Below are 27,055 nucleotides of genomic sequence, written 5' to 3'. Positions count from 1 at the left end.
CTTAATTCTTCATGTTATTATTATTATTATTGTTTTCTTTCATTTTCTTTTCCTATTTTCCTTATATCCCTGTCTTCTTTTTCATTCCTATTAACATTCTTCAGGTCAGGTCAGGTCATTACGTGGGTCATTTCTCACGACTTGACAACTAACTGACCCGTCTTTCCCCCTCTATCCCACAGGTCAGACAGCATAAGGGCACGAAAAACACGTGCAGCCGACCGCCAGCTGAAGGACACTGAATCCGGGTCACCAAGCAATGTCCTCGACCTGATGGAAGTGTTGCCAAACATTGACGTGAGCGACATCATGGAAATCCCCAGTGTGTTTGAGTGTGACGACCAGACCCTGCCTTGCGACCATACATCGCGATTCCGTACGGCGACAGGATGGTGCAATAACCTGAATTTCCCGTCCTTCGGCAAGTCATTCCGGGCCAAGAGTCGTCTGTTGAGGCCCTCCTATGAAGATGGTGAGTGTGTGTGTGTGTGTGTGTGAGGGGGGGTTGTGTCTGTGTGTGTCTGCGTCTGTGTGTGTGTTAAGTTAGATGAGGATTACGTAATATCAATTCTGTGTGTGTGTGTGTGTGTGTGTGTGTGTGTGTGTGTGTGTGTGTGATTGACAGGTTATGAGAGAAGGGAAAGGAAGGGAAGAGAAGAGAAGAGAAGAGAAGAGAAGAGAAGGGAAAGGAAGAAAAGAAAAGAAAAGAAAAGAAAGGAAAGGAAAGGAAAGGAAAGGAAAGGAATGGAAAGGAATGGGAAGGAAGAGAGAGAGAGAGAGAGAGAGAGAGAGAGAGAGAGAGAGAGAGAGAGAGAGAGAGAGAGAGAGTGCATGTATGTGTATATGTATAGACAAACAAATTATAACCACTACTACTACTACTACTACTACTACTACTACTACTACTACTACTACTACTACTACTACTACTACTACCACCATTACTACTACTACTACAAATACTACCATTACTACAACAACTATCCCCCTATTTCCAGGCCTATCTAACCCACTACAACTACTACTACTACTACTACTACTACTACTACTACTACTACTACTATTAACCCCACTATTCTACCTCCATTTCCAGGCCTATCAAAACCCCGAGCTACATCAGTCACAGGTCAGCCGCTTCCCTCCCCTCGGCTAATCTCTACAAACATGCACAACGATGTCTCGGCTCCTCATGTTCGCTACACCCTCATGGTCATGCAGTGGGGGCAGTTTATCGACCATGACATCATCTTCACGCCTATCAACAAAGGTATGTGTGTATGTGTGTGTGTGTGTGTGTGTGTGTGTGTAAGTAATGGTTTATTGCTAACATTTTAAGAGAGTTTTTCAATTGTATAACTTTAAATATCTTGGCTATGTCTATGTCTGTGTGTGTGTGTGTGTGTGTGTGTGTGTGTGTGTAATGGTCTATTGCTAACATATTTAAGACAGTTTTCCAATTGCATAACTTAAATACCTTGGCTATATCTATGTCTCTGTTTTGTATATATCTGACCTCTCTCTCTCCCTCTCTCCCTTTCTCTCTCTCTGCAGGGTTCCAGGACTCCATTCTTGACTGCCGGCGCTGCGATTCACCCCAGACGGTTCACCCCGAGTGCTTCCCTATCGGCATTCCCGCCAATGACCCGTTCTTTCCACCAGTCAATATCTCCTCTGGGCAGCCTTTCTGTATCCCTCTGACGCGCTCCATGCCGGGACAGCTGACTCTAGGTATGTGTGTGTGTGTGTGTGTGTGTGTGTGTGTGTGTGTGTGTGTGTGTGTGTGTACCTAACTTACCCTAACTTAACTTAACCTTTATCTAAGTTAGTCTTGAAATCATAAATCGTATGTGTCTGTGTGTGTGTGTGTGTGTGTGTTTACATTGTTTTCTTTTTATACTTATCTTCTCTCTCTCTCTCTCTCTCTCTCTCTCTCTCTCTCTCTCTCTCCTTGACCTTTTTTGACCCAGGTTACCGAGAGCAGATGAACCAGGTCACTGCATTTGTGGACGCCTCACACACCTATGGCTCGGACAAGTGTGAACAGAGACAGCTGAGAACGCTAACGGTGAGAGTTTGTTATTGTTATTGTTATTGTTATTGTTATTATTATTGTTATTATTAGTATTATTAGTATTATTAGTATTGTTGTTGTTATTATGGAAGGGAAGGAAAGGAGAGAGAGATGGAGGGTAATGAGAGAGAGAGAGAGAGAGAGAGAGAGAGAGAGAGAGAGAGAGAGAGAGAGAGAGTAATATCACCATTGTCACTCTACAGGATGGCAAGCTGCGTGGCACTCCTAACCCCTTGAGAGGCAAGCTGCTGCTGCCCACTGAGGAGGAGAATCATGAGTGCCAGGCGCCATCAGGAAGGTGTTTCATAGGAGGTAGGTCCCCAGAGAGTGCCACCACACACCCTGGCATTACACAACACCATTGGCACTATAGAACACCCTGATACTACACACTGCATCTTGGCACTATATACAACAGCTTGGCACTATACAGAACAGCCTGGCACTATACAGAACAGCCTGGCACTATACAGAACACCCTTGGCACTACACACGACCCTTGGCACTATAGAACATCTTGGCACTATATACAACAGTTTGGCACTATATGCAGAACAGCCTGGCACTATAGAACAGCCTGGCACTATACAGAACACCCTTGGCACTACACACAACCCTTGGCACTATAGAACATCTTGGCACTATATACAACAGCTTGGCACTATACAGAACACCCTTGGCACAATATAACAGCTTGGCACTATACAGAACACCCTTGGCACTACACACGACCCTTGGCACTATAGAACATCTTGGCACTATACACAGAACACCCTTTTCTTCCTCTTAATTCTTTTTCTATTCTTCTAATTATTTTTCTTGTCCTTTTTCTTATTCTAATTATTTTTCTTCTTTTTCTTCCTTTAACTCTTTTCTTCTTTTTTTTCCTCTAATTCTTTTTCTTCTTCTTTTTCTTCCTCTAATTCTTCTTCTTTTTCTTCCTTTTCTTCCTCTAATTCTTCTTCCTTTTTTTGCTCTGATTCTTCATCTTCTTTTTAATCCTATCTTTATTTTTCTTGTCGTACTTTTTCTCCCAGGCGACACTCGGGCCTCTGAGCAGCCAGGTCTCACCGCGCTTCACACCCTCATGATGCGCGAGCACAACCGCGTCGCTGGGGAGCTCAAGCGCCTCAACAAGCACTGGAGCGACGAGCAGCTCTTCCAGAACGCTCGGCGGATCGTGACGGCCATCAACCAACACGTGACGTACAATGAGTGGCTGCCGAGAGTCCTGGGATGGAACGCAGTCAACCTGTATGGCCTTAACCTGCTGCCAGAGGGATACTATGAAGGTGAGAGCCTCTAGGGTGCCACTAAGGGTGTAGGGCACTATGTTCAAGGGGCACTAAGCTTAAGAGGCACTGGGCTTGATGGCTAACTAGTGCTACGTAAAGCTTGAGGGCGACTTGCGCTCTTTGAAATAAAACTCTGACCTCCTTATGATGTAAAATGCACCTCAGATACATGGCGATTGTTATAATGGAAGTGTCGTTTTGGTTACACACAATAGCTAGCCCAGAGAGTGCAGATTTAAATGCTAAAGTCTGTCCTCGTATGGCAAGTTATTCATCCTCCTCTGTTCAGATTCTAACACAGCTCACTCTCTCCTTCTCTCCCATCTTCTCTCGGCAGGTTACGACGCATATTGCAACCCCACGGTCCTCAACGAGTGTGGAATAGCCTTCCGCTTCGGCCACTCCCTGCTGAAGCCTTCCCTGGAGCGGATGGACGGAATCTTCGCCAAGCAGGACCCTCCCGTCAAGCTGAGCGAGCACTTCTTCAACCCAGACTTGCTCTACCAACCGGGAATGCTCGACGAAATTATCCGAGGGCTCACGACTGTCTCCATGGAAACGCTTGACCAGTTCTTGACGGACGAGGTCACGAACCATCTATTCGAGGACAAGAAGAAGCCGTTCTCTGGGCTTGACCTTGCATCACTGAATATCCAGAGAGGTCGCGATCACGGACTACAACCTTATAATGAGTACCGAGCGCTGTGTAACCTTACGCGAGCGAGAAGCTTTGATGACCTACACCGGGAAATCGCACGGCCGGTCATCGAGCGTATGAAGCGGACTTACGCACACGTCGACGATATCGACCTCTTCACCGGCGGCCTAATCGAAACGCCACTCCACGGAGGACTCGTAGGACCCACCTTCGGCTGTGTCCTCGGCATCCAGTTCAGAAACCTTCGGAAGTGTGACCGCTTCTGGTACGAAAATTCTGACCCCTTGGTACGATTCACCGACCCACAGCTGACGGAGATAAGGAAGGTGAGTCTCGGTCGAAGGAAATCGATATCTAATTTTTCTCTTTTCTTATTTTGTTGGTATTCTCTCTCTCTCTCTCTCTCTCTCTCTCTCTCTCTCTCTCTCTCTCTCTCTCTCTCTCTCTCTCTCTCTCTCTCTCTCTCTCTCTCTCTCTCTCTCTCTCTCTCTCTCTCTCTCTCTCTCTCTCTCTCTCTCTCTCTCTCTCTCTCTCTCTCTCTCTCTCTCTCTCTCTCTCTCTCTCTCTCTCTCTCTCTCTCTCTCTCTCTCTCTCTCTCTCTCTCTCTCTCTCTCTCTCTCTCTTCCTCCTCTCTCTCTCCCTCCTTTCCTCCTCCTCCTCCTCCTCCTCCTCTCAAGTCCACTAATACTGAAGCACACATAATCTATCAAACACATTCTATCAGGCATTTTAAATCACTATGTTGTTATGAGTGAGTTTTTTCCTTGCAAAGTCTATCAATAAGTTGTAAGTCCTTTCCTTCCTTATAAAGTGTGAGTGTATGTGTGTTAATATGTCTGCTAAATCTCTATGTTAGTGTGAGTTTTTTCCTTGCAAAGTCTATCAATAAGTTCTAAGTCCTTTCCTTCCTTATATAGTGTGAGTGTATGTGTGTTAATATGTCTGCTAAATCTCTATGTTAGTATGAGTTTTTTCCTTGCAAAGTCTATCAATAAGTTCTAAGTCCTTTCCTTCTTATATAGTGTGAGTGTGTGTATTAATAAATATACTAAATCTCTATGTAAGTCTGAATGAGTGTTTTCTACCAGTCTGTCAATAAGTTCTTTCCTTGTGTCGTAAGTAAGAATTCTAACGTGTGTAATTCTTGCAGGTCACGCTTGCCAAGATGCTCTGCGATAACTGCGATAATGTGGAGAGTGAGCAGCGGTCCGTCTTTGACCTTCCTGACCCCTTCCTGTAAGTGAGACTGTTTGGGGGTTAGGTCAGTATTGTTAAAGGTCACAGGCTCACATTACAACTGTTTCCGAAGGCCACAGAGAAGATTATCCGGGTTTTCTTGGGTGTTTTTTCCGTTCAATGTGCAGAAGTCAGATAAAACTTATATATATTTGACTAGGCTTTCGTATGAGTTGTAGGCATTTTCAGGGGTATTTTTATGACCCCAGTGGTAGTTTGAACCTTCCCCTGTACCATGAACCTGAGAAACACATCTGACAAGACTTTCATAGGAGTTTGGGGCATTTCTGGGGGTAGTTTTATGACCCTGGTGGTAGTTTGAACCTTCATCTGTACTGTGAACCTAAGAAATATATTTGACAAGACTTTCCTAGGAGTTCAGGGCATTTCCAGGGGTAGTTTCATGACCCTGGTGGTAGTGTGAACCTCCATCTGTACTGTGAACCTAAGAAAACATATATTTGACAAGGCTTTCATAGGAGATTTGGGCACTTCCAGGGGTAGTTTTATGACCCCAGTGGTAGTTTGACCCTTCCTCTGTACCAAGAACCTAAGAACACGCATATTTGACTAGGCTTTCATACGAGTTCAGGGCATTTCCAGGGGGAGTTTTATGACCCCAGTGGTAGTTTGACCCTTTCTCTGTACCAGGAACCCCAAAACACAGACATGAGAACCCAGTTAACCTCTTTTTTGACCTCTGGAAATTGTCAACATGGGAGGCGGAAACCTCTCATCACACCAACCAGACACAGTGATGATCCCATTGATGTTTCAGGAACCCTCGTGTGTCCTGCCGTGACCTGCCGGGGATCAACCTGGAGCTGTGGAAGGAGCGAGTGTCATGTGGGGTCGGTAAGACTAATATTGACATCGGGGCAGCCGAGCGCATATCACCCTGTGTCATGTGCACCTGTACCAAGGAAGGGGTGAGTGATGTGTGTGTTTTCCTTGCTAGAGGGGGGTGAGGAAGGGGTGACAAGAGTGAAGGGGTGAGAGATATGTGTTTGTCCTTGCTATAGGGGTGTGAGGAAGGGTGAGAAGAGTGAAGGGGTGAGAGACATGTGTTTGTCCTTGCTATAGGGGGTGAGGAAGGGGTGACAATGTATGACTTTCCTTTCTATAGGGTGAGGAAGGGGTGTTTAACCCTTTCCTTGCGCGCGGTGCGGACGCGACTATTCCCTCAGGCGCAGTTGGGCTGTCCAATGGGGGGTATCTTTTAACCTCTGTATCTCAAAAACTCTTCATCACATCTAAAAACCAAAAACACCACTGGAAAGAGGAGGTCCAGATCTCTAGGAGTCTGTTATGTATGCCTCTCTTGCGAACGTACATGCTCGTTCAGGGAGTGTTGAATGTTAACACTTACGTCGGTGCGTGCGGGATGATCAGCCATATTGAGGTAACTGCGGATCTTTTCTTCAGTCTGGCAAGGGAGCATTGCCAACTGCAATATTTACAACTATTTGGTCAAAGAATCAGTCAGGTGAAGCTATGCAAAAATGCCGCTATATTGGGCAAGAACATCCACCAGTTACTCATCCGTAGATTTGCCACGCTGGGCTGATATGATTATCCACCAAATTTAGTGGAGAACCCACTCACTTGGCAATCCTGTGTTGTGAGAATTAGTGTTGGAACACTCTCATAAGCGGGAGATTTGAGTGCGGGTGGAGCTCGCAGTGAGCGTTGAGCGCCACCAGCAAATACGTCTAACGCTCGCTGCAAGCGTTTAGCAATGAAAGGGTTAAAGGGGTGACAAAGGGGGTGAAGAAGGGGTGTGGATGGGGTGTTTGTAGGGGGTGAAGAAGGGGTGTTTGTAGGGGGTGAAGAAGGGGTGTAGGGGTGAGGAAGGGGTGACATTACATGATTTTCCTTACTATAGGCATGGTGTGTATGGGGTGAAGAAGGGGTGTGGGGGAAGATGTGTAGGGGTCAAGAAGGGGTGAGGGAATGCATGACCTACCTTACCATAGGGTGTTTGTAAGGTGACGAAGGGGTGAGAGGGTGTAGTAAGGCATAATTTTATTTTTTCCAATTTTTTCTTTATTTTCTTTTTTATATTTTCATTTTTTTTTTCTTCTTCTTTTTCTTCCTTCTATTGACTCATCCATTGCCGTCACTTCCCAGCCGGTGTGCCAGAGCCTGAAGATCGACAACTGCTTCCACCTGGCCCAGTCCTACAGCCCTGAGTCCATCCTCAACGACCACGTCTGTAAGGTCCAGTGTGCCTTCGCCTTCAGAGCCTTCCCGCAAGTTGCCACCAAGGACTCCAACCAACTGGGCTTCGCAGATAGATAGGGGAGCTTAGGATAGCGTATATATGTCTTTCACAAACTGGTAGATTTATAAGGTTATGTATCGTGTCGGAAATGTGAGTTTTTGGCTTGGAAATAGGTGAGGAAATGTTGGAAATTACATATCAGGAAATGTAACCATCGGAAAACTGTCTCGATTTATATGGTATAGATTTTTAAGATTATGTATTGTGATGGAAATGTGAGTTTTTGGTCAGGAAATGGGTGAGGAAATGTCGGAAATTGTGAACCAGGGGAAGTTACTATCGGAAAAGTGTCAATTTATACGGTAGTAGATTTACAGGGTCACGTATCGTGCCGGAAATGTGAGTCTTTGGCTTTGAAATGGATGCGGACGTGTTGAAAATTACGTATCAGGGGAAGTTACTATCGGAAAAGTGTCAATTGATATGGTGTTACAATTATAAGATCATATATAGTTCTACAGAGGACAGTGGCATGGCTAGAAATGCTACTATATAGTTAGGAAATGGTTGAGGAAACGTCTAAAATTGTGAACCAGGGGAGAATTATATCAGAAAAATGTCTCAGCTTAATGGTATTAGAATTATTAGGTTATGTTCCGTGCTACTTGAGACAGTGTCATGGCTAGAAACACGACTTTTTGATCAGGAAATGGTTGAGGAAATGTCAAAAATTGTGAACCAGGAGAGAATTATATCAGAAAAATGTCTCAGCTTAATGGTATTAGAATTATTAGGTTATGTTCTGTGCTACTCGAGACTGTCATGGCTAGAAACACGACTTTTTGATCAGGAAATGGTTGAGGAAATGTCAAAAATTGTGAACCAGGGGAGAATTATATCAGAAAAGTGTCTCAGTTAATATATAGTAATAGATTTTAGCAAGACTAGAGAGGGTACAGTATCTATGTTAGGGGAGAGTTAGCATTAGGAGGAACTGGTTAATGAAAAGTCAAAAGAAAATCGCAAATCAGTTGAAAAAATAAAGAAACTGCTATCAGAAAATGTGTATCAGTTTATGTAGTAGGTTCATATTAAGTTTAGGGTTACAAAGCATGGGACTACAGTGCTATGTTAAGGGGGAATGTATGGTAATATATAGAAACAGAGAATGCTTGGGGAAACTATCTTGAAAGTCACAGTCTTCCGTCCATAGTTTTAAGGTCCTCCGCCGTCCATATGCTTAAGAAATCTTGCGTACTATATTTCCAGTCCTCTGAAAATGGACCCAAAATGTCGTACTGAGTGCACGTTGTAACTCTAATTTTTATTTCTATGTGTAACGAGGGTAATTGTACCATAGCCTGCAAGAGTTAAGAAGAGTTATGTGTCCACTATGTATTTCCAGGCCTCTGAAAATGGACCCAAAATGTCCTATTCTAATGTTTATGTATAGGGAAGGGAGTTGTACCATAGCCTGTTAAGAAGATCAAGGTGTTTATTGTGTATTTCCAGGCCTTGAAAACCTATGAAAATGGACTGAAAACATTGGAATTAGTGCAAGTTCTACCCTGTTCCTGTTCTTCCCTTGTATAGAACTAAAGAGAGGAAAGAAAGAACATAGAGAGTGAAGTGCTGGAGTCATTGTTTAATCTTTTTTATGCCTGTCCAGTGGAAAATAAGAAGAGAATGAATGTTATGAGCTATGATTAAATCTCTGGAGGTATGGGAATTTCAATCCTTTCTTTAATTCCTCCTAAATATTGTTAAGTCAACCTTAGAAAGTTAAGTAAGAAGTAAAAGATATGGGTAAGGATGAGAGAGAGAGAGAGAGAGAGAGAGAGAGAGAGAGAGAGAGAGAGAGAGAGAGAGAGAGAGAGAGATTCCTCACAGGAAGTCAAAATATATTAGTTCCCCCATGTTTAGATAGAGAGAGTAATTTAAAGGTCTCAGAAATCTGGAGAGAGAGAGAGAGAGAGATTGATTCCCCACAGGAAGTCAAAATATATTAGTTCCCCCATGTTTAGATAAAAAGTAATTTAAAGGTCTCAGAAATCTGGAGAGAGAGAGAGAGAGAGAGAGAGAGAGAGAGAGAGAGAGAGAGAGAGAGAGAGAGAGAGAGATTCCCCACAGGAAGTCAAAATATATTAGTTCCCCCATGTTTAGATAAAGAGAGAGTAATTTAAAGGTCTCAGAAATCTGGAGAGAGAGAGAGAGAGAGAGAGAGAGAGAGAGAGAGAGAGAGAGAGAGAGAGAGAGAGAGAGATTCCCCACAGGAAGTCAAAATATATTAGTTCCCCCATGTTTAGATAAAGAGAGTAATTTAAAGGTCTCAGAAATCTGGAGAGAGAGAGAGAGAGAGAGAGAGAGAGAGAGAGAGAGAGAGACTCCCCACAGGAAGTCAAAATATATTAGTTCCCCCATGTTTAGATAAAGAGAGTAATTTAAAGGTCTCAGAAATCTGGAGAGAGAGAGAGAGAGAGAGAGAGAGAGAGAGAGAGAGAGAGAGAGAGAGAGAGAGAGAGAGAGAGAGAGAGATTCCCCACAGGAAGTCAAAATATATTAGTTCCCCCATGTTTAGATAAAGAGAGTAATTTAAAGGTCTCAGAAATCTGGAGAGAGCTAGAGAGAGAGAGAGAGAGAGATTCCCCACAGGAAGTCAAAATATATTAGTTCTCCCATGTTTAGATAAAGAGAGTAATTTAAAGGTCTCAGAAATCTGGAGAGAGAGAGAGAGAGAGAGAGAGAGAGAGAGAGAGAGAGAGAGAGAGAGAGAGAGAGAGAGAGAGAGAGAGAGAGAGAGAGAGAGAGAGAGAGAGAGAGAGAGAGAGAATAGCAATCTCCTTCCCTCCCATGTTTAACTATCCCTTTTCGGCTTCAATACACTGCAAATACATCAGATAAACACTTAAAATCAGTAGAAGGCTTTAAAACAAACACATATATTATAGGATATTACATAGGAGGAATTAACGTAGAGGAATTAACGTACTACTCTGAGCTGATACTCACTCCTAGTTTGGGCAATCTCAAGGCTTATATATAGATCACAGGTGGTTAAAGACATAAATCACGGCAAATTAAGACGTTTTTTGGTGTCTTTACCCCATTAGACATATGTAGTGGGTAGTATCGCGACTTATTTCCCCGAGGAGGCATTTCTCGCACGCACCCAGCCCCAGCTGTGGAGGGAGGAGGCTGGTGTGTTATTTTTGTGATTTTTGAAGCGAATTATCCTGTTGCCGAGGGAGCCATGCATCTAGAAACGGTAAATAGTCCCTTGTGATTGTTTTGGGTGGGTGAGGGCAGTGAATTAAGGCTTGTAATAGGTGGAAATAGGGAAAATGTATCGGTGGGGGTGAGAGGTGGAATTAAATGGCCGCCGTGGTCGTGCAGAAGTTCATTGTTTTTTTACTGATTTCCGGTAAAGTAGAGCACGTAGCGGCACGGGGCTTGAGGGGCATGGCGACACGTGCATTTTATTCCTGTGTGTGAAGTTGGAGGGCTGGATATAAGCCGGTAAGGTCAGAAAGGTCAAGTATATAACTGGCTTGGGGTGTCCGGCTCCATATATGACCTTAATTATTAATGACCTCTAAGACCTTCGGGCACTATGATAGGGAGAACTGAGATGAGTGACCTGATTTATGGGGTCAAATGAGGTGTGAGTGCCTTAAATATTGAATTATGGGCGTTTAGCGGTGAGGTCATAATGGCGTAACCGGCGGATGGAGCGAACCATATGTGACGTATTATCTTGGTTATCAATGACACCTAAGAACTTTGAACACTATGGGAGGGAGAACTAAGCTGAATGACCTAATGTATGGGGTCAAATGAGGTGTGAGTGTCTTAGATATTGAATTATGGGCGTTTAGCGGTGAGGTCATAAGGGCGTAACCGGCGGATGGGAGCGAACCATATGTGACCTTATATCCGTGAGTTTTGACCAGTGTAAGATGCCTGGGTACTCCTATATTAAGGATTAGGGTGTATTTGTGTTGTATTATTGCAGGTATGAGGTGTGGGTTGTGTTACTCAGGAAATATTGAAGGTTAACGTGAGCTAGAAGTGTTTTAAGGGTGATTCGTCTAGAGGGCGTGGTGAATTTTACGAATTTTTCATATTTATTTATTTCAGTGTTATTTCTCTTGATTTTTTTGCATTTGTATTGTCATGGTTGTGATTTCATGTGTGTCTGAGGTGGTATTGATGGTGATTGTGGTGATATTAGGTGATACATGTGGTGGTGATGACCCGCGGTGGTGAACCTATTAACTCTAAGGGGGAATATGTAGGTTAGCGTTGTTGCCTTGACCACATGTGCTTACCCTAGACCATCGGGTGTCATTCTAGAGTTATACATGCTCCTGGTACTGTGAAGGCTGGCATGAACCTATATTTTGGCTGTCAATAATTTCTTTGCTCTCACAGGAGGTTAAGGTTAAAATCTAAGTTTAATCCAAGGTTAGGATAACTTAGCGATGACCAGTATCTTATCCTAGACCTGGGGGCTTCGTGGTGCAGTGGTTAGCAGTTAGCACACTCGGCTCACAACCGAGAGAGCCTGGGTTCGATTCCCGGGCAGAGTGGGAAAATTTGGGAGGCTTTTCCAATACCCTATGCCCCTGTAAACCCAGCAGTGTACCAGGTATTAATCAGGGGTTGTGTCCCGTCTCCTGGGATCTGTTCCCTTCTATAATTCCTTCCCCTTCTGTCTCTCTCCGGCATATGACCACAGATGTTGCGTCAACTAAATGAAATTTTCCAACTTTTTTATCCTAAACCATCGGGTGTTATTCTACAGGTCTGCTCATGGTACCGTGAGGGCCGGAATTGACCTATTTTGTCTGTCAATTTTTATCTTGCTCTCACAGGAGGTTACGTTAAAATCTAAGTTTAATCCAAGGTTAGGATAACTTAGTGCTGACCGGGCATTTTTTTTGTTAATGTTTCCGATATTTTTTCAGCCCTTGAATATATAAATAAGTGTGAAGTGATGAGACTTGGGTGTTTTTTCTGGAATAACACCCACTTGTTTAGGATATATAGGCAGGATAGGCCTCCCACAGCGCTGCCGTTGATGTCACTGGCGGGAGAGGTGGCTACGGTCATCTCCATACTCCCCGCCTCTTAAAATACTGTCTGGGGGTGTAACACAGTATATATTTGTTTTATTTCATTGTGGTAGTAGAGCGCACAGCAGGTATGGTTAACCCGGTAGCTGTGGGGGTCATGTTTCTCAAGTCGGTCGCAGCGACGGGCCAAATTTGTGTCTTTACCGTGTAGCAGCGACGGGCCAAATTTGTGCCATGATATAAACCCCCCAAAATAGATGATACATAATCTGATCACAAATGCTTTATATATAATATGAAATGGTTTGTGTGATGGCTGATTTTTTTCCATTTTTCTCGCTTGGAGGGACCATTAAGAAACATGACCCCTGCTGCTTCCACCACCGAGTTAAAGGCCCTTCCCTCTAAGCGAGAAAAATGAGAAAAAAATCATCACTCACACAACCACTTCATAATATATATCAATGCATTTGTGATCAGTTTATGGATCATCTATTTATTTATTTATTTATTTATTTTTACGTCTTGGCCTATTGCGCCGGTAGGCTTCTTCCCGGTGGATCCTGATGGTTGGTGGTGGGGTTTATATCCTTCTTAATATATCAAGTTACATATCATGGCAAGAATTTGGCCCGTCGCTGGTACACTGTTAAGCCACAAATTTGGGCCCTTGTTACTACCAGGTTAGGTTAGGTCTTGTTAGGATAGCTCAGCAAGTTTTGGCAGGTTAGGATAGCTTAGATTTAATTCTTTAAATATATGGTCTTGGGGGGACACACCTGGAGATACATTTCTGTTTATTTTGTGTTTTGACAGTGGCTTGCTAAGACTAGCTTAGTTTCATTAAATTTTGGTTAGGTTAGGATAGCTTAAATTTAATTCTCTAAATATATGGTCTTGGGGGGACACACCTGGAGATACATTTCTGTTTATTTTGTGTTTTGTCAGTGGCTTGCTAAGGCTAGATTAGTTTCATTAAAGTTTGGTTAGGTTAGGATGACCTAGATTTAATTCTCTTTATATATAGTCTGGGATGACACATTGAGGCATATGTCTTTACTTTTTTGCACATTTGACGTCGGAACACAGGCTGGGGAAGGAGACGGTGGCTGAGTGGTTAGCGTGCCGGTCCTGCGTTTGCCGTGTCATGGATGACGAGGGTTTGAATCCACCGCTGCCACAGACTACCTGTCCTGAAGACCACCACCATCATCGTGGACTGTATGGGACTGTCCAAGGGAAAGCAAGATGGGGCTGCTATAAACACTTGCCGGCTTGGGCCCACCACCAGGCCCAGCCAAGGGAGGTAAGGAAAAAAAGTATGGCTAGGTTTGAATAAGTTTTAGGTTAGAATAGCTTAGTATTAAATTATTATTATTGTCATTATTATCAATCCTATTATGTGTTATATTATCTAGCTTGTAAGGGACTGTATGCATATACAAATACACTGTATTGCCAAGAAACAAGAGGAATTAACTATTTTAATGATAAATATAAATGAATCTCGTTATTGAGGACCAGGAGACAGATATTGTGTTGGAAGTCTGTAAATATAAGAGGCTGAGTACAACAGTCTGGCAACGTTGGCACTGCCTCAAAGTATAGGCCTGGCTGTATGTATAGAGTAGGGTTGCACCGATTAATCGGTAAGTAATCGGCAATCGGTGTAATCGGCCACCTTGCCGATTAATTGGTAATCGGCCTTTTGACCGATTAATCGGGGCCGATTAGTAATTTTTTTTCTCTTTTATAAAACAATGTGCATAACACAATATTAATAATGTTAAAGTAAGGATGGTGATGTTACCAAAACTCTGATACCTTTCCACAGCATTTAGTTCAAATAAGTCCCTATGCAAATGTATATTAGGTAATTCAAATTGATATATAAAATTATGATGTGAACTGAAGTACCGGTATTTGCTTCAACTTTGAAACTAGAAAAAAATCAACATATTTATATTACAACCAAGAAAAATTATATATAAACCTATTTCAACTTGGTTAGTACAGTCATTGTATAATATCATTCACCATCCCTGCCGTGCATAAGGAAACAAGTTATTGTAATATAATGAAAAGTATGGAACTAGACAAGTGATTTATCTCAGTACTATCAAATGGTCACTGAGACACATTGGTACTGGACACGTTCAGATACAGACTTAGTACGGTACGCTTAGCTATACCATTTTCAGTTTTACCTAATTGAGGGACATTATTCAACTTTTTCATCACTGTAGTTACATAAAGTTATTATTTCATATTAATGTGCAGTAATCATACTGTATACTTTGTACTAATAAAAAAAATCAAACCATGCGTGTTTTTAGTTATGAACTTAGCAAACACAGCGTAAGAGACAGTAAATTAGTAGAAAACTTGAGAAATTGATAAACTTTCTGTATACTACCATTTCTAGTAGCATCTAGGATCACCACAAGAACGAGAAAACTGGCAAATTCTAACATTAAAACCAGGATGTTTCCACAAAGCAAGGCTAAATTACAAGTAAGAAATTACTAAAAGTGTTTGCTCTCCACATAGGAGATGACAGTTGGGCAGTAAACAAAGTTGTAAACATGAGGGTTACGGTATGTCTTTAACTTTGTGGTGCCAGAGTCCAGTAATTAATGAAGATTAATCACATTTACAATATCTAAATAATCGGCCGATTAATCGGTATCGGCTGATTATTGGTTACCGATTAATCGGTAATCGGTAATCGGCCAAATTGCTTACCGGTGCAACCCTAGTATAGAGTTATGAGAGGAGAGAGAGAGAGAGAGGGAGGGTAGAGGAAGAAAAGTATGTAAAAAAACAAATATGAGAGAGATTATCAATTAATTATCTTTTATTATACAGCCCTTGATAGAGAGAGATTTCATAATATATTATCCCATGCCGTCTTTCCCGGTACAAGACTTTGAGAGTGGACACATATTTGCAGGTTGGTGTAGCAGTGCCGGGAGGTTCCATAACACAGGGCACTCCTCACCTCAACAACAGTCTCTTCACCGACAAGTAATTCTTCACCAACAAGCTTTTCAGCAGCTTGGAGAAATAGGTAAGCTTTCTCTACTCATTTCCTGCCCTGCCTTCATTACCCCCGCCAGAAGCCCCCAAAGGGTGAACCTGTTATATTGAGCTGTAAAATGTTCAGCAGCTCACTTAGTAACCAAATGTATTGTAAAATGTTCATTACCTCCCCTTGCTTAGAGGGAAAGGCCTTTTTACCCGGTGGTGGTGGTAGCAGCGGGGATCATGTTTCCTAACCCGGTAGCAGCGGGGATCATGTTTCCTAACCCGGTAGCAGCGGGAATCATGTTTCTTAATGGTCCCCCCAAGCGAGAAAAATGAGAAAAAAATCGTCCCTCACACAAACCGTTTCATAATACATTTGTGATCAGTATCATCTATTTTAGGGGGTTTAAATCATGGCACAAATTTGGCCCATCGCTGCTACACGGTAAAGCCACAAATTTGGCCCGTCTCTGCTACCGTGTGCATGATATATGTTTGCCAAAGTGCTTACTACACACTGGATACATATTATGCATGCAAGATTGGTTTTGCTTTATAATATAGTTAGATTAATTTGATTTATTTATTCAGCCCTTGACAGAGAGGAAAGTAATATTTCTTATTGTACAAGGGACTTACCACAGACATGTTGCTAACCTGATTTTGTATAAGTTTAAACCCAGGAATAAGTCACCTCCAATCCTGGCATCAAAGTTCCTTAAGCCCCTAACTCACTCACCGGTGCTAATGCAGGAGTCAAGTCATAATTATACAGTAAATATTGGTGTGAAAAAGTCTCCTAATATTGGCCGCATCATGTTTAGAAATACATATTAAAAGGAAGCCTAGCCAGCAGGGAGGGAGGAGGAGGCTCACTACACGGTCTGGTCTCAAAAGCTAACAGGCTATATTTTCACCTGCAAGGGTAGATATATATTTCTCTACTTACTTTTTGCCTAATTTTACAGCCTTTGACAGAGAGGAAAGTAACACACATAAACTGATCACAAATGCTTTGATATATAATATGAAATGGTTTGTGTGAGGGGTGATTTTTTCTCATTTTTGTTGCTTGGAGGGACCATTAAGAAACATGATCCCTGCCACCACCGGGTTAAGTTAAAGTTTTCTAAAGAAAGAATTGCTACATTACATTTTTAAGTCACTGACACAATAAAAACACGTCCTCACACTCATCACCATCACTTTGTTGATGCGTCATGGACAGCGATATTAGGTAGGGTTAGATACACGGGAGCCAAGGTTCAGAGGAGCTGCCTCGTGCAGGCCTACCGGCCTCTTGCAGACTCCTATGTTCTTATGTCACTGGACGAGGTGGAAGGACACTTGGGTGCCATAGTAGGGGTCAAAATGTGGTGTATGTATTCCAGAGAAACGTTCCACTCACAGTGCTGGCTAGCTTCAGACTGAGGAGAAAGACAGAGTCTCCGCACGGTGACGTCATTGATGAAACTCATGTTAAATCGAACATATTGCGTTAGTCAAACGTATCTACTTAACCCTTTCATTGCTAAGTGCTCACATCGAGACTATCCCCTCAGGCGCGCTCGGGCACCCCAGCGGGGGAAGGGGATCTCTCTTAACCGCTGTGTCTCAAAAACTATTCATCACAGCTACAAAACAAAAACACCATTGGAAAGAGGAGGCCAAGATCTATACGATTCAGTAATGTAAACCTCTCCTGCGAACGTACAGGCACGTTGAGGGGGCATATGACCACAGATGTTCCCTTCTCCTATAATTCCTTCCCCTCCTGTCTCTCTTCAGCATATGACCACAGATGTTCCCTTCTCCTATAATTCCTTCCCCTCCTGTCTCTCTTCAGCATATGACCACAGATGTTCCCTTCTCCTATACAGGAAATCCCCGATATACGAAAGCTCGATGTACGAAAATTCGGATATACGAAAGTGAAAAATATAGGACAATTTTCGGTTCACGAAAGACATGCTTCGCATATACGAAAAGTACGACAGTTTCCGCGCCCACTGTTTCGTACCCGATGTCTATATCGGTCGCCGCGCGCCGTCAACAGCCTCACGCACACTCGCAGTGATTAGGCAGCAAGTGTCCATGTCCAGTCCCCTCCACTTCAACGCTCATCACTTAGCGTTGCCAGTTTGTGAACCCCTTGCTTCGACTCGAATCCGAAACACATCCCAGCCAGCGTGAGGAAACGTGAGGGTGATGGAGGGGTTGGGGGGGGGCTTGGAGTGGTGCGGTGGTGTACTGTTTGGCACGTGTTTCGGGCACGAGAGTCGAAACTGGCCTTTCACAGCTTGGGAAGTAAACATTGGCAATGTTAAGTGATGAGTTGTAGTGACGAGTTAGAGGGGATTGTCCTAACATATGTAATGCATTTCTATAACAGTAAAGGAACAGGAAATGGTAATTGTTTTTAATTATTTATGAGCCTTGCGTTTCATTGTATTGTGAGTAGTAAATTGCTTTTAAGCAGTTATATTTAACTTTTTTTTTCTTTTTTTTTTTTTTTTTTTGCTGGCGCTGGTCCCTAACCCCCCTATTTATTAACAATCCTATGGGGGAAATGGCTTCGATATACGAAAAATCGATAAACGAAAGGTTTTTTCAGTCCCTAACCCTTTCGTATATAGGGGATTTCCTGTAATTCCTTCCCCTCCTGTCTCTTGCTGGCATATGACCACAGATGTTCCCTTCTCCTATAATTCCTTCCCCTCCTGTCTCTCTCTGGCATATGACCACAGATGTTCCCTTCTATAATTCCTTCCCCTCCTGTCTCTTGCTGGCATATGACCACAGATGTCACTAAACCAAACTTTCCTTCCACCCATGAAAACCTGGTTAACTTTGTCTGTGTAAACAGTGGTAATGGGAGCCCTATATGTTAAAGAAGATACAGTCATGCTGGAGGTAGTTTTAAAATGTTTCTGCACCTTGAACAGTAACATGGATACCTAGTGACTATTCTCTGTGGCGGCCTTGGGAAGCAATGCCAGGAAAATGATTATTATGTTGGTAAAGATAGGAGAGTTTGTAAATATTTGACCCTGTGTCTCAGCAAGGCTCTGACCCTGACCCCTGTGTGGACCCTCTGGTGGTAGTGACTGTGTGGAAGGAAGGAAGGGTTGAAAGGATTTTTTTATTATATGTAAAATGAATCTTCAGGTTGACACAAATACTAATTCCTTACTTATATTATAGATGGAAGAGGAAGAGGAAGAAGAGGAGGAGGAGGGGGACACAGGAATTTCTTGGTGAGTGTTATTTTTATTTCTTTGTTCTGTTTATCAATATTTTCCCTTGTTTCCTCTTTTTCTTATCTTCATTTTCTTTACAAAGGAAGGAAGGAGAGAGAGAGAGAGAGAGAGAGAGAGAGAGAGAGAGAGAGAGAGAGAGAGAGAGAGAGAGAGAGAGAGAGAGAGAAGGAAAAAAGGAAGGAAGAGAAGTAGGGGAGGAAGGAAGGAAGGGAGGGAGGGAGGAAGAGAAAGAAAGAAAAAAGGAAGGAAGAGAAGTAGGGGAGGAAGGAAGGAAAGAGGGGGAGAGGGGAGGAAGGAAGGAAAGGAGGAGGTAAGGATGGAAGGAAGACAAAGGGAAGAGAGGAAGGAAGAGAAGTAGGGAATGAAGGAAGGAGGAAAGAGGGGTGAGAGAGGGGAAGAAGGGAAGGAAGGAAGGAAGGAGGTAAGGATGGAAGGAAGAAAGAGATGTGAGGGAAGGAAGGAATGAATGAATGAAGGAAAAAGAGGGATAGGAAAGAAGGAAGGAAAAGAAGGAAGGAAAAGGAGAAAGATAGGAAGGATGGAAGGAAAAAGAGGGATAGGAAAGAAGGAAGGAAGGAAGGGAGGGAGGGAAGGAAAGGAGGGAGGTAAGGATGGAAGGAAGAAAGAGATGTGAGGGAAGGAAGGAAGGAAGGAAAGAGAGGGAGAGGAAAGAAGGAAGGAAGGGAAGGAGAAAGATAGGAAGAAAGGAAGGAAAAAGAGGGAGAGGAAAGAAGGAAGGAAGGAAGGGAGGGAGGGAGGGAGGGAGGGTGGGAAGGAAGGAAGGAAGGAAAGGAGGGAGGTAAGGATCGAAGGAAGAAAGAGAAGTGAGGGAAGGAAGGAAAAAGAGGGAGAGGAAAGAAGGAAGGAAGGAAGGGAGGGAAGGAGAAAGATAGGAAGGAAGGAAGGAAGGAAGGAAAAAGAGAGAGGAAAGAAGGAAGGAAGAGAGGGAGGGAGGGAAGGAAGGAAGGAAGGAAAGGAGGGAGGTAAGGATTGAAGGAAGAAAGAGATGTGAGGGAAGGAAGGAAGGAGGGAATGAAGGAAAGAGGGAGAGGAAAGAAGGAAGGAAGGAAGGGAGGGAAGGAGAAAGATAAGAAGGAAGGAAGGAAGGAAAAAGAGAGAGAGGAAAGAAGGAAGGAAGGAAGGAAGGGAGGGAGGGAGGGAAGGAAGGAAGGAAGGAAAGAGAGGGAGAGGAAAGAAGGAAGGAAGGAAGGGAGGGAAGGAGAAAGATAGGAAGGAAGGAAGGAAAAAGAGGGAGAGGAAAGAAGGAAGGAAGGAAGGAAGGAAGGAAGGAAGGAAGGGAGGGAAGGTGAAAGATAGGAAGGAAGGAAGGAAAAAAAAGGGAGAGGAAAGAAGGAAGGAAGGAAGGGAGGGAAGGAAGGAAGGGAGGGAAGGAAGGAAGGAAGGGAGGGAAGGATGGAAGGAAGAAAGAGATGTGAGGGAAGGAAGGAATGAAGGAAAGTGAGGGAGAGGAAAGAAGGAAGGAAGGAAGGGAGGGAAGGAGAAAGATAGGAAGGAAGGAAGGAAGGGAGGGAAGGAGATAGATAGGAAGGAAGGAAGGAAGGAAAAAAAGGGAGAGGAAAGAATGAAGGGATGGAAGGAGAAGATAGGAAGGAAGGAAGAGAGTATATATATTTTACAAGGCTTTCCTTGGAGTTGTGGGCATTTCCAGGGGTAGTTTCATGACCCTGGTGGTAGTGTGACCCTTCCTCTGTACCATAACCCTGAGAAACACATTTGACAAGGCTTTCCTAGGAGTTGTGGGCAATTCCAGTAGTTTTTGAGCCTGGTGGTAGTGTGACCCTTCCTCTGTACCATGACCCTAAGAAACACACATTCGACATTGCTTTTGAGGGAGCTGTGGTCATTTCCATGGGTAGTGGTAGTGTGACCTTTCCTTTGAACATTAAGAAACACATTTGACATGGCTTTTGAGGGAGTTGTGGGCGTTTCCAGGGCTAGTTTTGTGACCCTGGTGGTAGTGTGACCTTTCCTCTGTACTGTGAACCTAAGAAACACTCATTTGACATGGCTTTTGAGGGAGCTGTGGGCATTTCCAGGGGTAGTTTTGTGGCCCTGGTGGTAGTGTGACCCTTCTTCTGTACTGTGAACCTAAGAAACACACATTTGACCAGGCTCTCATAGGAGTTGTGGGCATTTCCAGGGGTAGTTTTGTAACCCTGGTGGTAGTGTGACCCTTCCTCTTTACCATGAACCTAAGAAACACACATTTGACATGGCTTTTGAGGGAGTTGTGGGAGGCATTTCCTGTGCAATTTTCTGTATTCTGGTGTTGTCAGCGTAAGGCAGCTGGGCTAGTCAGGCAGAGAGAGCAGTGGTAGCAGTGTGAGGTGGTAGTGCGCTGGTTGGCTGTGTTCTGTGGATGGTAGCGTATGGTACAATGATGACTGGTGCCTAGGAAACTGAGCAGATGTAGCCACAGGTCGGATTCAAACTGTGCTGCCCACAACTCCTATGAAAGCCTTGGCAAATATGTGTTTCTCCAGGTTCACGGTACAGGGGAATGGTCACACTACCACCAGGGTCATAAAACTACCCCTGGAAATGCCCTAAACTCCCTTGAAAGTCTTCTCAAATGTGTGTTTCTTTAGGTTCATAGTACAGGGGAAGGGTCACACTACCACCAGGGCCATAAAACTACCCATGGAAATGCCCAAAACTCCTTCGAAAGCTTTGCCAAATGTGTGTCTTAAGGTTCATGGTACAGAGGAAGGGTCACATTACCACTAGGGTCATAAAACTTACCTTAGGAAATGCCTAAAACTCCCTTGAAAGCTTTGCCAAATGTGTGTGTTTCTTAAGGTTCATGGTACAGAGGAAGGTCACATTACCACTAGGGTCATAAAACACACCCCTGTAAAATGCCCCCAAACTCCCTTGAAAACCTATGTCAAATATTGTGTATTTCTTTAGGTTCATATGGTACAGAGGAAGGGTCACATTACCACTAGGGTCCTATAAACTACCACAAAATGCCCCAAACTCCTTGAAAGCCTTGTCAAATGTGTGTGTTTCTTTAGGTTCATGGTACAGAGGAGAAGGGTCACACTACCACCTGTAGCCATAAAAATTTACCCTGAAATACCCACTGACTCCTACAAAGCTTTGCCAAATGTGTGTTTCTTTAGGTTCACGGTAGAAAGAGGGTCACACTACCACCAGGGCCATAAAACTGGAAATACCCAAAACTCCTACAAAAGCTTTGCCAAATGTGTGTTTCTTTAGGTTCATGGTACAGAGGAAGGTCACACTACCACCAGGTGCGAAACTACCTGGAGATATTATTAAGCTCCTACTGACTTTTAAATGTGTGTGTCTTTATGTTCATGGTACAGAGGAAAGTCAAACTACCACCAGTGTCTTATAACTACCCTGGACACACTCATACACTCAACCACTCCATTGACTCACCAGAAGGGTACTTTCATGAGTCCAAAGTGCCTTGATTCACTTCCTGATGTCCAGCACTTTATAGTTCTTATCAAAAGTTAAGCCTGTTCTCGCCAAGCATCTGCCTAGCTGAAGTCTTTTCTCCTCCCAGGTACTGCTTCCTGAAAGCCCGGTCCACATTCAGATGTTTCATTGATACAGTGCCTATTCATATCAAAAAGATAGCCCTGTTCTCACGTAAGCATCTTTCTTTCTCTTTAAACATGATATTATTGTACCGTGTGGGACCCAGCCTCCCTGAGTACTGAAGGGAAATTAGTGTGCTGTATGGAGTTAGTATATGCAGTTCCACATGAGTATGGCTGGTACATCTAACATTAGAGGACCTGTTTGGGTGAGCTACTGAGTGCAGATCTTCCCTCTCTCTCTATCTCCAAGAGTCTGTGTAGTCCACTAACCAAGTCAGATTATACTGCTTACTGTACCGGAATGACCTTCTGAATAAAGCCTGTGATGCTTGAACTTCCTTGTGACACCACCAGTTTGCTTCATTTGAAAAAGCTGTTATGACTGTTTCCCAAAGCCACAGAGAAGGCTAACCTTAAGTTTCATGGGTGGTTTTAACCATTCATGAATTGCAGAGGGAGTGTAAAACTATCACTGGGGTCACTGAAACCAGTCCCTGAAACCACTGTAGGATCTATGACAGAGGCTTCCCTGCTCTATTCCTTGACTTTTGTATGGCACGTAGAGAAGATAAATAGGGATTTCATGGGTGAATTTCCCATTCATGGTGCCAGAGGGAGTGTATAGCTATCATCAGGGTCACTTTGGTCACATTCCGTGGCCAGGAACTACTTACCTATGAGGAGGCTTTTAAGCGCTCCTTAATGACTATTCCCAAGGCCTCAGAGAAGATAATCTGGGTGCTGTTATTGGTAATTTTCCCAAATTCATAGTACAGAGGAATAACAAAAACTATCACCAGGGTCACGATTCAGTGAGTCCATGGAAGCCATTCGCCTAGGATCTGTGACGACCAGGCTTTCCAGCTGTTCCCTATTATAAATTTTGCAGAAGGAGCCTGAAGAGAAAGATCAACCAGGTTTTCTGGCCGTAATTTTCCAGTTAATCTTTTGAGACCATGTTAAACTATCCACCACGGTCACAAAACAGTCCATTGAAAGCCCTCAACTCTACCATGAGAGAATTTACTCAGGCAGTGAACTTCAGCCAGGATCATGTTTAAAAAAACACTACCAGCTTAATCCCCTAAAAGGCGGCAGGGAACGTACCACATGCAATCGAATTTATTCCCTGTACGATGTGTGACGTCTTCCTGAAAATTGCTCACTTAACGTATCAGTATCACGGCTCGCCTCTCCCTGACCTGGCAACTTTGAGATATACCAGCATTTTGTTTATCCATCCTTCCTCTTCAATCTGCCGCAAGCAGTCTCTCTACGTCTCATGTGGTGTGTGTTATGACGTTACGCAAATGCAGTGACGTTACTGGGCTGTCAGTAGGTCTTCAGTTCTGAAGGCCGCATAGGTTGTGCTTAGCTTGGTGAGGGCTAATGTCTCTCTCCTCTCCATCCACACTCAAATTTAGCGGTACATTTTGTCAAATTTGATCATTTTTTACCAAACCACAATATTACGTGAGGAAACATGAGGACTGAAAAATGTCACCTGCCCAAAGCGCTTTTTGCTTTGACTGGGGCCCTTCACAGGAATTAATGAGGGCATTTCCAGGGGTAATTTGATGACCCTGGTGGTAAGTTTAACCCTTCTACAGGGGACTTTTATTGAATTGCAGTGGTTATTTGCACACTCGGCTCACAACCAGAAAGAGCCCTGGTTCGATTCCCAGGCGGGTGGAAAAATTTGGGCGGCTTTTGATACCCTACGCCCCCTGTCCATCCCAAGCAGTATGAATGGGTGCCAGGTAATTAATTCAGGGGGGTTGTGTCCGTCTCCTGGGATCTGTTCCCTTCTCCTATTTCCTAATTCCTTCCCCCGTCTGTCCCTCTCCGACATATGACCACAGATGTTGCGCCGATTCGAACAAAACTTTACAACTCCAACCCCTTCCTACTGTACCAAGAACCCTAAAAAGCAATCATTATATTTGTTGTGTGTGGTGACATTCTTAAACATTCAGTCCCCAGGTCACGATGAAGCCATTAGAGGGCTTTCGCATAGGGTGTGGGCATTTCAGTAGTTTTATGACCTGGTTGTAGTTTAACCCTTCTTGTCAAGAACCTAAAAAAACTCATTTCAAATATTATTGGTTATATTAGTGTCATGTTAAAACATTTGTCCCTAATTAAGGAGTCAACCTGACAGGGCTTTCATAGGAGTTAAGGGCATTTCAGGGGTAATAGTTTGACCCTAGTTATGTAAGACCTTTCCTCTTCCTCTGAAGACCTTTTAAAAACAAGTCAAAGACCCAATTAATCTTTACGTATGAAATAGCTGATGTGAGGAACAGAAATGTCGAAACCACATTCTAACCATCCAGAGACCTGTTACAAGGCTTCCGTGGGAGAGTTTTGGAAAGCATTTGAGGCCAGTTTTATGACCCTGGTGATAGATTAACCTGTCTATATACCGCAGACACTTAAACCTCCATTAGAACCCGGTGATCTCCTTTGGCATCGACGTTACATTCTTGAAAAATAAACCAAGCAGCATTTGACAGGCTGGCAAGGAGGTTGTGAGAATTTCAAGACGTTTTGATGACCCAGGTGGTAGTTTAACTTTCTCACCTATGAATCTTAAAAACAAGACTCGTGAGACCAGTTGATCCCATATTGACCTTTGCAAGTAGCGGCGTGAGGGGCGGGAAGGTCTGCTTCACTAGATCTTAAATTGACAGGGCTTTCATAGGAGTTTGGGCATTTCCAGGGGTAGTTTTATGACCCTGGTTGTAGCAAGACCTTTCCTCTTTACCATGAAAAACAAGTCAAAAGAACCCAATTAATCTCCTTTACGGCCTTTAAGTAGCTGATGTGAGGAGCAAATGTCCGAGGCTCACATTCTTGAAAAAGCCATCCCGAGAGACTTGTATTTAAGGCTTCCGTAGGAGTTTGGGCATTTCCAGGTAGTTTTATGACCCTGGTGATAGATTAACCTTCCTATGTACCATGAACCTTCAAAACCACTCAATTAGAACCCGATTGATCTCCTTTGGCATCTGACAGTCACATTCTTAAAATATTGTTCCAAGCACACACATTTGACAGGCTTTGTAGGAGTTGTGAGAATTTCAGGGGCAGTTTGATGACCCAGGTGGTAGTTTTAACTTTCTCCTTACCATGAATCTTAAAAACAAGACTCGAGAACTTGATTGATCTCCTTATTGACCTTGCAAGTAGCTGACGGGAGGGGCGGAAGGGTCTGTTCATAGATCTTAGGAAGGAAGTTTGAGACGTACCTTGAATCAGGCTCCTTGACAGTAGACTCCATGGCTGGCGTTCCTTCCTCCTTGTCTTCCTCAAATTCCAGACTTTCCTCCTCTGTGATGTACCTTTCTCTCTCTCTCAGTTCTAATCATTCCTTCTTTATTTAGTTTTTTTTTATATATATCCTCATCGTCAGTTTTACTTCCCTTTACTTACCTTAATCTCTCTCTTCTCCTCCTCACTTTCCTCCTCTCATACGTACATCCTTCTCGGTAAATCCTTTTCACTGTATCGCATATATAGAGTTCCATTATTTGCTTGTTTCCCTTCCTCCTCATCTCTTAACGTATAAACGAGGCTTACGGCAGAGAAATCCTAAGGCACGGTGACCTATTGTTATTATATTAGAGCACGGTAACACACTGAGAACAGATTACGAGACTTCCAGCCCTATCATCCCATGCAAGGTTTATTTTCCCTTGCAAGTAACTATATCTTGTTCTTCCTTTTTGCTAACTAGAACATAATTATTGTTATATTGCTCGTCATGATGTGTAATTACAAGGAAAGTGACCTCCGTCTGCCCCATAAAAGTTGAGCTTCCATTTTGATTCATCCCTTCGTCATCCTTGGAGGGGTAGTCTGTCTTTCCCAGTGCAAATTAGAGTTAAATTGCTATGTTATGATACTAATTGCAAGGGGAAAGAGACCCTTCAGAATTTACACAAGGGTCGCCATTCCTAATGTCACCTCACTTCTCTGCCGTCGCCTCAAATATTTTAGTCTGATATGTTATGGTAGAGAAGATACAGTTGAAGATGCGAGACCATGTTAAACTATCACAGTCTATTGAAAGGTAACTCCTACCATGAGAATTTTAGGCGGTTATGTTTAAAAATACTACCAGCTTAATCCCTAAAAGAACGCATTCATGCAATTGTTGTCCCTGTAATGTGACGCCTTGAAAATATACTTAACATTATTATCGGTATCAATGGCTCTCCCTGACCCGGCAGCTTTGAATATACTCAGCATTTGTTTACCCATTCCTTCTTCAATCTGTCCTTATGATCTCTACTCATGTGGTGTGTGTGATTGATAGGCCTCCTTAGTAGCATAGGCTGTGCATGAGGTGTGCAATGTCTCCTCCATCCACTACAATTTGGTAATTTTTGTCAAATCGGATCATTTTTGCAAACTACAATATTACGCCAGAAACCCATGGACTGAAAAATAATGTCCTCCTGCCCAAGCGCACACCTTTACAGACTCTCATCTGTGATGTAATTTCTCAGGGGTAGTAGTAGTTTGATGACCCTGGTGTTGGTTGTTTAACCTTCTACTGTACCAAGAACCTCAAACGTCATTGGTTGTATTAGTGTCGTATTCAAAAA

General features: G+C 43.3%; 1 protein-coding gene and 1 long non-coding RNA gene across 5 annotated transcripts in view; both read left to right on the top strand.

The window, feature by feature from the left end:
• LOC126984362 (uncharacterized) overlaps positions 1-9,219 on the top strand; it is a 37,257-nt gene extending 28,038 nt beyond the window's left edge. For 3 of the 4 annotated variants that reach the window (XM_050837974.1, XM_050837975.1, XM_050837973.1), the window contains 10 exons: positions 183-472; positions 1,094-1,267; positions 1,552-1,728; positions 1,968-2,065; positions 2,275-2,383; positions 3,109-3,363; positions 3,704-4,350; positions 5,175-5,260; positions 6,039-6,189; positions 7,391-9,219. In XM_050837974.1, the coding sequence (XP_050693931.1) occupies positions 183-472; positions 1,094-1,267; positions 1,552-1,728; positions 1,968-2,065; positions 2,275-2,383; positions 3,109-3,363; positions 3,704-4,350; positions 5,175-5,260; positions 6,039-6,189; positions 7,391-7,561 (2,158 nt within the window). In that variant the 3' untranslated portion in view covers positions 7,562-9,219. The remainder of the gene's footprint in view (positions 1-182; positions 473-1,093; positions 1,268-1,551; positions 1,729-1,967; positions 2,066-2,274; positions 2,384-3,108; positions 3,364-3,703; positions 4,351-5,174; positions 5,261-6,038; positions 6,190-7,390) is intronic. The other variant, XR_007736592.1, reaches the window with a different exon arrangement.
• Positions 9,220-10,613: 1,394 nt separating this feature from the next.
• LOC126984367 (uncharacterized) lies at positions 10,614-19,029 on the top strand. The gene is made up of 4 exons (XR_007736601.1): positions 10,614-10,749; positions 13,649-13,865; positions 15,513-15,629; positions 18,791-19,029. It is a non-coding gene; the product is annotated as an uncharacterized LOC126984367 (long non-coding RNA).
• Positions 19,030-27,055: the final 8,026 nt, after the last annotated feature.

This window comes from Eriocheir sinensis, chromosome 57 (genome assembly GCF_024679095.1).
Source record: "Eriocheir sinensis breed Jianghai 21 chromosome 57, ASM2467909v1, whole genome shotgun sequence".
NCBI classification, from domain to species: domain Eukaryota; kingdom Metazoa; phylum Arthropoda; class Malacostraca; order Decapoda; family Varunidae; genus Eriocheir; species Eriocheir sinensis.
This window is presented reverse-complemented; position numbering and strand designations above follow the sequence as displayed.